The sequence below is a fragment of the Macrobrachium rosenbergii genome, chromosome 36, assembly GCF_040412425.1.
Source record: "Macrobrachium rosenbergii isolate ZJJX-2024 chromosome 36, ASM4041242v1, whole genome shotgun sequence".
Lineage (NCBI taxonomy): Eukaryota > Metazoa > Arthropoda > Malacostraca > Decapoda > Palaemonidae > Macrobrachium > Macrobrachium rosenbergii.
The window spans coordinates 18548080-18558585 of NC_089776.1; the positions used below are offsets into that span (position 1 = coordinate 18548080).

The 10506-nt window shown below is 35.5% G+C and overlaps 1 protein-coding gene across 2 annotated transcripts; it reads left to right on the forward strand.

Annotated features, from left to right (window-relative positions):
- Positions 1 to 200: 200 nt before the first annotated feature.
- Positions 201 to 9908, forward strand: LOC136824991 (uncharacterized). 2 transcript variants are annotated; one of them, XM_067080988.1, is made up of 4 exons: positions 201 to 310; positions 3788 to 4604; positions 5711 to 6192; positions 9620 to 9908. In XM_067080988.1, coding segments are annotated over exons 1-3 (1269 nt in total). In that variant the 5' UTR covers positions 201 to 309; the 3' UTR covers positions 6162 to 6192; positions 9620 to 9908. The 2 variants fall into 2 exon arrangements, with proteins under 2 accessions (XP_066937089.1, XP_066937088.1); XM_067080987.1 differs by lacking the exon at positions 9620 to 9908 and having other exon boundaries at positions 5711 to 6740.
- The last annotated feature ends 598 nt before the right edge of the window (positions 9909 to 10506 follow it).

Sequence of the window (10506 nt, forward strand, 5' to 3'; positions counted from 1 at the left end):
TATATATATATATATATATATATATATATATATATATATATATATATATATATATATATATATATATATATATATATATATATGCTACCTGTATTAACACACGGATTCAGCAGCGGCTGCACGGTCAAAACATGTAAGATATTCCTGCTATGGTAACCGCTTCAGAGGGGTACACGGTGGGTTACCTTCTGAAATTGTTTGTTGCGCAACCTTGGCACTGGCAGTTTCGCCCAGCGCACTGGAGGAAGTGTATGTGTGTGTGTACCTCGTCCTTTCTATTGAGGGAAAGAGGTGTCGTCTCCGCATACTAGTACGTCTACAGTTGTTAAGGAAGCATTTGTGTTTTCTCTTACCGTTTCATATTGCTTTACATTATTTTCTGTTTCTAATGCTATAATATTGGTCTGAAAGTCTATTGCCAATGCTGACTCGAAGTGCCCCGTGAAGTGTTTTGTTTTATCTTTTTCAAAATTTAAGTTTGCGATTTGATCAGTTGCCACTTCTCTCTAGCTTTTTATCGCTTCGAGTACTAATTGACAAGGGGAGTCTCAGTGATGCGTCATATACAATTTTACAAAACTCGCGAGTTATGATGATGATCGCTTAATCAGCGAAGTTAAGTAACGCTTGGTTGTGGATGGGTAACTATCCATAATTGGATGGGTGACCTTCAAAAGTGTGAAGACGCATCAGCACTAAAGCCCAGTAAACAACATCAGTGAGTTAGGGCTTGGGGCTTGCAACCTCGCCCTAAAGGTACTTACTTAAAACTAAAAAGGTAACACTATCTGGCGCTATACACTGAAAGGATAAAGGGTAAGAAGGTCCAGCATATATATATATATATATATATATATATATATATATATATATATATATATATATATATATATATATATATATATATATATATATATATATATATATATATATATATATATATATATATATATGTACTTTTTCACAAGGTGTGAACGTTAATGCAATTGACAATTAAATAAGCAACTGGCAATTAGATAAGCATCTTCGACGCTTTACATTACAACTACGGGGAAAGCATGCTTGAAGCTGATCCAACAGAGGGTAGCACATTCGTGGTACTGACTTCCTAGTAGATTATACTGAGGGTCCGGAACTCAGAGCATTGAGGATATGGGTTCAAACCCACCAGAGGGCTGAAACTTATTCCTACCTTCAATTATCAGTTATTCTAAGACACAGAGAAATACACACACACACAAGCACACACACATACATATATATATATATATATATATATATATATATATATATATATATATATATATATATATATATATATATATATATATATGTGTGTGTGTGTGTGTGTGTGTGTGTCTTTGTATATATATTGAAAGCATTTTTAATGCTGTCTAACAGCAATTTGTTTTTCAACGGACAGAACCGTAGCCCTGGTATTGTGCGGACACCTTCATATCCTTTATAAATATTCTTGCCATCAACCATCATTCCACATTCACCTGTAGTCATAAATGAAGTATTATTTGTCGAGACATTTTGGGTTTTATCAGTTCTGATTTATTTTATATATATACAGTACATATATATATATATATATATATATATTTATTTATATATATATACAGTAGTATATATATATATATATATATATATATATATATATATATATATATACACATACATATATATATATATATATATATATATATATATATATATATATATATATATATATATATATATAATTTATACATACGTTTCATTTTTGACAGACATTAATTAGACCACAAATAGTCATTTAAGAATAACTTTCATCCAAATGAATTATAATTTATAGATGCATCTGCCCCGGATAGGATTCGAACCTGTGCCTTTTGTATTAGTTACAGAGGTAGACACTTGGCTAACTCAAGAGAGGTGGATAAATCTACTGTCTACATCAGCCTGATTCATAAGCCCGAACCGGTTCAGTCTAAACACCTTTTGACAACAAACGAATATTGCCTCTCCAACACCTCTCAGTTTCCGCTGAAACGAGGGTGGGCCTGATGTGTATTGGCCGAATTACAGTGGGCTACTCACATTTATTTGTTTTTATGGGCCATTTTGAGAAAAATATTATATATTTAGACTACGCAAGCGGAAATACACACACACACATTTATTTGTATATGTGAGTGCTGTACGTGCGTGTATGTAATATTCTGTAGACATTTTATACATTTGCTATTTTAAATGTTAGTGACCTTCAGGAATAATAGTGACTTTAATGATAAACTTGAAGTGGCATCCTACAATGACTTGCAATCATTTGAGATTTATCAGTTATTATCTTAAGATAGCAATTTACTGAAAAACATCAAGTAATTAAGAAGGTTCAATATTTATTATCTCCTCTATCTCTGTTGAAGTATTCTTATTACCTCATCGGTCCTTGATATTTTGTTTATCAAGAATTCCTTAAGGTATCAGACCTTTGACCCGTGCTCTTCTGCTCTCGTGCTAAAATGAAAAACTATTATAATGTAACAATAATTCATTATAAGTCTGTTACAAAAGTTATAGCCAGTTACTCAAAAAAACCCATGACTATATTTTGCAGTTGATCTTCTTCAACATAATCCTATTCTCTCTCTCTCTCTCTCTCTCTCTCTCTCTCTCTCTCTCTCTCTCTCTCTCTCTCTCTCTCTCTCTCTCAGCGGACAGATGCATTTTCCTCAGCCAGTTAACCTGAAATATGAAATAACCTTGTGATTTAGTTAATGCATAGCTTTTCATAATGAAGCCTAACACTATGCATTTAATTTTTCACATTTCTGCATCTTCCCTTACATGACATATATCTAGTCTGCAAAACCCTCCCTAAAATTGAAAGCAAATATAGTAATGAATAGTAGGTGGTATACTAAGAGCTTGATCATGTTAGTTACTGGAAGAGCACAGGCCTGGGGAAAGGATATGCATGAACTTAAGAGGCACAGTGCTGAAAAATTAAGTATATCTTAGTTTAACCAGACCACTGAACTGATTAACAGCTCTCCTAGGGCTGAGATGGTCCGAGATAAGAGATTTGAAATCAAGGTGTGTTGAGAAAATGAGACCACACTTTCGAATAGAATTTTCTTCAAATAATACCCTTAGGGATATTAGGGTCTTAGATGAAGAACGTACCCTAAAATTAAGGGAGAGTAGGAAGATGAGAATTTCATGCTTCCAATACAAACGATGACTATATATATATATATATATATATATATATATATATATATATATATATATATATATATATATATATATATATATATATATATATATATATATATATTTTTTTTTTTTTTTTTTTTTTTTTTTTTGATACGTTAACAGTGGCACCTGTGAAAGCGAGGTTATAATATCAAGGATTAAAACAGTCACGTGTCTTTGGGACGACATGAATAAGCGCATGCTTGAAAAAAGTGTAAGATCAGTTGCATGAACATCACAGCAGGAGTTATTTCTCCAGAAAATTTCTTAGGAATAATCCATGACGTCGGGAAATGTTCCATTTGCAAATATAATTCACCATAAAAAAATCATACGCAAGGAAAGGAAATATGATGGGAAATGAAGGGATAATGAATTATAAAAGCTACTTTAAAAATATATTAAAATTCCCGTTGTCAGTTTACCTTTAGGATACTCACATGCAAGGTCTTTTAAATATACTCGGAGTATACTTAAAAGACCTTGCTCACATGTATACATGTACTTAATTATTAATGGTGCTTTTTAACCTTTTTTTCAGTGGCAGCAACTGAGAAGAAGACCACTATTCCTCAAAGCCTGATTGTCGAGGAACATGTCAGGGAAGCTCTCAAAGCGGACAAGGGAGGCGATGCTTTCTTAAAATCTTGGAAGGTCGTTGACTTTACCAAACCTGGAGATAATTATATCGGCATGGTTACGAGCGTGGAAGTTAAATACTCGATGTATAGTAAAGAAGAATTCGAGGTCACCTATGTTGTCAAACTCACTGCCCAGAGGGCAATAGATGGCTTTCCAGATTTAACACCGATCTTATTTTCCAAAGAAGGGAAGTTTTATCAAGAAGTTCTGCCGGCATTAAATAAAGCGTTAACTCTGGCGGGCCAAGAACAACTTCACCTCCCTAGGTGTCTCTTCGTTTCCCTGGAAGAGGGGAAGGAGCAGATGTATTTCGAAGATCTGAGAGCAAGGGATTTCAAAATGTTCGATAGGAAGAGAGGCATGGATCAAGATCACGTTGCCCTTGTCATGGCGGAACTTGCCAGACTGCACAGCGCATCTTACCTCTTGATGAGGAAGTTTCGGGAAGGGGAGACTGTCGCAAGTAAATATGAGTTTCTTGCAAGAGACTGGCTAACCTTCACTCCCGGTGCTAAAAAGGTATTTTTACCAGTGTTTGAAAGCTATACCGATATTGGTGTAAACATGCTGGAAAAAATTGGTGGATATGAGACTGCCATTGAATGGCTGAAATCCTTGAAACCTGAAATAGAGAATGTTTTTTCTGCTCAGATGCAAAGTAAAAGATTCAACGGCATATGCCACGGAGACTGCTGGAACAACAACATCTTATTCAGGTAAGTCAGACACTGTTTAAAATACCGCAATACAGCTTCCAAACAACTGACCTAGTAAGTTCTCTTCTATTTGTAACTTGAAATGTGTCTGGGGGAAATTATCGTTTCAACTTTTCACACGTATTGTAGTCTCTATATTTGAACAAAGGGTATGCCCTCTTAGTGCCATATAGTTCTTCGTTGGGGGAGTGGGTTCCGTTCTCAGCTAGCATTCTGCTGGCCGCGAGTTCGAATCTCCGAGCGGCCAATGAAGAATAAGAGGAATTGACTTCTGGTGATAGAAATTCATTTCTCGTTATAGTGTGGTTCGGATTCCACAATAAGCTGTAGGTCCCGTTGCTAGGTAACCAATTGGTTCTTAGCCACGCAAAATAAATCTAATCCTTCAGGCCAGCCCTAGGAGAGCTGTTAATCGGCTCAGTGGTCTGGTTAAACTAAGGTATACTTAACTTCTTAGTGCAATATCTATCCGAGGTCAGGAAGAAAAAGAAGAAAAATAAGGAAGAAAGGAAAAAAGTGGCGCTTAATACCAGAGAAAGGGACCGAAACACCTTTGAAGGCAGGGAAGGCTGTAAAAGTCACGGCAAATGAAAGAAGGAAGAGAATTCCAAATCTTGGCGTTAGAGGGAAAGAAGCAATTACCCAACCACGTCATTCAAGAGTGACTGAATAAATGGTTGAGGGGGGGAGGAGGGGGTTGGGCCGGGAGGTGGCATCGTGGGTGTTAGGAGTCTGTCTTTGACGAGGACGGATTTCCCCTAAACTGATAACCGAGTGAAAGATGAAGGACCATAATTATTATATTTTCTGAGGTTGTGTGTAATGTCTGCCAGAATTATTATTTCAATTAGCAACAATGTAATGCTTCCCCCAAATTTATGTTTTCCGCATTAAAACTTGCTTAATCCTTCATAACTGAGTGAAAGACTAGACTTATTATATTTTCTGAGGTTGTGTGTAATGTCTGCCAGAATTATTATTTCAATTAGCAACAAACGTAATGCTTCCCCTAAATCTATCTTTTCCGCATTAAAACTTGCTTAATGTTCCCCTCAAACAAGTGCAGAAATAGAATTATTACTAGAACTAGTTTTTACTCTTTCCAGATACAACGACGAAGGTCGCCCCACAGATGTCATGTTACTTGATCTTCAGCTGTGTCGCGAGGCGTCTTTGGCGACTGACCTCAACTACTTTTTGTATACCAGCGTGACAGGAGACATCCGGACACCAAATATTGATGACTTCATGTCCATTTACCACTCATCCTATAAAAAAGTGCTAGACGGGGCTGATTTGCCGATGTCTTTTACCGAAGAGGACCTCATGCAAGAATTCCGAGACAAGAATAAAGTCGGTCTGATGTTTGGTTTGATGATTTTACCAGCTGTGTTAATGGAACCCGAAGAAATTCCAAATTTCTCAGACAAAGACATAGGAACCGTCATGAGAGAAGCTAGAGAGAATGCTATGGATAAACTGAACACGAATTCTTTGTTCAAACCTCGTTTTCTGTCAATGTTTGACGAGTTTCTGGAAACTGGACTGATATCCTGAAGTGTGACGGACTATCCAAACTGTTTCTAAGGTCAGCTAATGTGGCATTTAAATATTTTGCCAATAGAATAATGTGCATTTTTTAAAATTCTATCTTGGATTTCACCTGAAAGGTCTTATAAAGGTATACCCATAAACCCAGGTGACCTAGGCTTAAAAGTAAAAGGTCACTCCAGTCAACTCGAATTATTATTTGTTTATTTTCTTAGATTATAGAAGGCTCCGTCATAAGCATTTTTATACTGATGTATTTCTGATGTAACTGACATTTTCCAAACTATTGGCTTTTAAGATTTTTGTGTGAAGGGTAATTTTTTCTTGACTTGATGATTTACGATTTGATCTTGAAAACTAATGAATTAATCATCTAAATGTTTTGTGCTTGGCCCCGAGATCTGCGAGCCTTTCTCCCGTAACTCAGTCTCTCTTTCTTGTTAAATGACCTTCAGAAGTTGCTAATTTATATACTAGTAAGTATACCAGTCTATCTAAGGAATGAACTGACGACAAAGAAAGAACGTGAATGAATATGTGTTATTAAAATCAATGAACAGATTTCATTAAAATCAATCTTGCTTGCATGAGAATTAAATTATCCAATGCAAAACATAGTTTCTTTGTGAGCTGCAAGTGTCTTTCAGCCATGGTGAAACAACGATCAAGATTTGATGGTAAAAACCTGACATCAAAATCACTTGCACAAAAGGGTGTCAGCTTCGAATCCTGGTCAGATATTTTAAGAATGAAGAGGAATCTTACCTTTGTGTCGTTGTTAGAATGAGAATTTTTAGCCAAAAAACGCTTTATAAAAACTACTTTAAAAGTGAAAAAGTAATAATTTTAAATTTTATAATGAATTCTATTGCAAAGAATACTATACTTGACCTTTTAGTTTTCTGTAAAAGAAGACTATTGAGCCTGCTTTGTCTGTCCATCCGTACTTTATTCTGTCCACCCTCAGATCTTAAAAAAAACTGAGGCTAGAAGGCTGCAAATTGGTATGTTGCTCATCCACCCTCCAATCATTAAGCATACCAAATTGCAGCCCTCTAGCCTCAGCATTTTCTATTTTATTTAAGGTTAAAGTTAACCAAAATCGTGCTTCTAGTAACGATATAGGATAGTCCACCACCGGGCCGTGGTTAAAATTTCATGGGCCTCGGCTTATACAGCATTATACCGATACCACCTAAAAATAGATCTATTTTCGGTGGCTTTGATTATACACTTTACAGAAAACTCGATTGCGCGAAAAGATACTTCGGCGCATTTTTTACTTGTTTATTTCTAACAAACAGCGCATGTTCTAAAGAAGTTCTGAATGTTATGTTGAAACTAAGAAGAATTCGTTTCAGGGACTTAGAATTGCTCGTTTAACTATAAAATCTTAATTTCTATTCGACCTTTTAAAGTTTTTGCGGAACAACGACAGTGTTTGCTGTAGTAGCACATCTAAATCATAAGGTCTTTGGACCAAGTCATCTCAAGTCTACAGTATGAAATTCAATTTTCAGTTAATATTTATTCATTATAAATAATCAAAGTTTTTCATTATCTGATGACCTTGGGTCAGTGGTTTGAAATCCACTTATTTTATTCATGATGACCACACATTCTTATGCCACAAGCCAAAAGGGCCATTAACTTGTCAAGCAATCTTACCTTGAGTACAATGCCCACGCGTACATACATAGCAGAGAAGAGAAGCAGACTGAAATACATATGAATAAAAATTAATAGATGTATGAATACAAACTTTGAAGTAAAAGGCAGAATGTTTGAAGGAACAGAATCAGATTACTTTAAGCATCGATGTTCACAACATGATTCACCACTTTATATGGAAAAGAAGGAAAACTTTTGAAACTGGGGTAGTGACATCACGACACCGAAAAAAAAAAAATGCTGATGAGTTGCAGGACGATTAACACATATTAAATCTTGTGGGGAATGATCAAACGAGGAGTTAAACTTTCGATGACGGTCTGAATCAAAATCATCATTACTGAGAAACATGAAAGTACCACTTTAGATAATTCTGCGTCGAACTGATTGATCTTATGAGATTTAAGCTGTTCAAGCCGAGCACTGAAGGGGCACCTGCGGCCATCCAGCACTCAGGACAGACAAAAGATCGAGCTGGAGTGGTAGGACAGCGAGATAAAGGGACCCAGTAAAGGAGATGAAGTACAAGGATGTAAAGGTTGAACTGGGAGAAAACCCCACAATTGCGCTAAGAAAAATGTTAGAGAGGATGGCCATCAAGAATGAAGAAAGGCAGTGAGAAGGAAGGTAAAGTAAAAGACTAGAAAGTATGTGTAGCTAGTGGCCTACGCTGCACCACGTGAGGTGCGCTGACGGCACTACCCTACTACGTGGATTCTTTGCTGAAAAAGAATGTCATGCGACGCCGCTGATGCTGAGGCTTGAAAACAACGCTCCGATAATGATAGAATAACGAATGCCAAGTACAAGGCAACTTTACCCTACCTCTAAATACATGAATCTTTATGGACAATACTTGGCTTACTGTTAGTATCTGACAATATAACTTACATGGACCGGGAAGTTGTAACATGGTACAAGATTAGCGTGTGAGCATGTCTAGTTTAGCTCTGCAACTTGCTACTCGAATTTTGAGCTCTGTTAAGCACAGCAGCCACTCATTTTGCATTTTAAATCTGTCCAAAATTGATGGACTTTCACTTCATGTTACTTCAAAGGCATAAACGTTTTGCTGATGGTACATAGCACCTACAGGGAAGCAGCAAGTAGCAAGAAAGTCAGTGGGGATTAGGAGCTTGCGGGTTAGTTTTTTTTAGTCATTACACTTACTAATGTTTTTCGTGGCAACGTTACCAAGTCTTCGTTCTGGCCAGCTGATGAGGGTTTCAGTCGTCTTGCTGCCTTGTTGTCTCTTTGAAGGGCAAACTGATATATCAGTGGTTTCAGAGGTCCTATAAATTACGTTGATATCTTTAATATCTTAATTGCGCCTAGCCTAGACAGTCACACACACATACATAGAGGCAAAGAAACATACGCACTCACGTGTATATCATATGCATATACAGTATATACATACACACACATATATATATATATATATATATATATATATATATATATATATATATATATATATATATATATATATCTTTCTTTTTCTTTTAACATTATTCAATTATATATATATATATATATATATATATATATATATATATATATATATATATATATATATATATATATATATATGAATCTACTGGTCACTTTTACCAGATACATATGTAATTGTAATAGCCACAATGCCCTCTTAACTTCTCGAATTCCTCGCGCTTTTTTGGATACGCTTGTCACTACAAAGCCGTAAGGTCCAAGCGCAAGAAATTGAAGAGACTGTGATGCCCGGTCGCTACTTAAATCTGTGTAAGTAACCGTTGCATTCTCGTTTGCAGATGGAGTTGCTAGCTGTGGAATCTATCTGTTCACTCCTTGTGCTTGTGCCATGGTTACAACCACGGCCTCTCACCCAACGGTGTCCTACGAAGTGGATTTTTCCCCTGCTTATGTTACTGTATAAATTACTGTAATTTTAGTGATTCGACAGGAATCTGTTTCCCCCTGTCTGGTTTTGCAAATTCCCCATTCTTCTGATTTAGTTTGTTAACATAAATATAAGTCATTGTAAGTGAACTCCAAGTGTTTCTCTGAACTCTCCCCATTGAAGTAAAGCCCTCAGCTTAACCTTTTCCTTTACGCTTTTTACCTGAACCTACACCTGCAGTCAGAATTGAACCCACGTGGTAAGTTACCCATTCTTCCCCAGGTAAATCTCTAATAATATATATACAATATATACACACACACACATATATATATATATATATATATATATATATATATATATATATATATATATATATATATATATATATATATATATATATATATATATATATATATATATATATATATATATTACTTTGTGCCCCGAAGATGTGTTGAAAATACACGAAAGTGCTTGGCACTCTGTCGTTTCATTTTGAACTTTCCCAGTGGCTTCAGCTAATATATATGTATATATGTACTGTATATATATTTGTATATATTAGAACTGCCCATTTTGACATTTAAACAAAGAAAAACCCTGTAAAATGTTATATATATTTTAATATATATCAAAAAGTCATTTAATTATATGAAAATACAGCCTTAGTGAATATTTCAAAAAATACCGTCCTTTTGCTAATGAATGTTCCACAGAGAAACCTTCCCAAGTTCCTCCACAGATTTCTATCCTTGACTGTTCTGTACCAAATGTATATATACATTTATGTTGGTC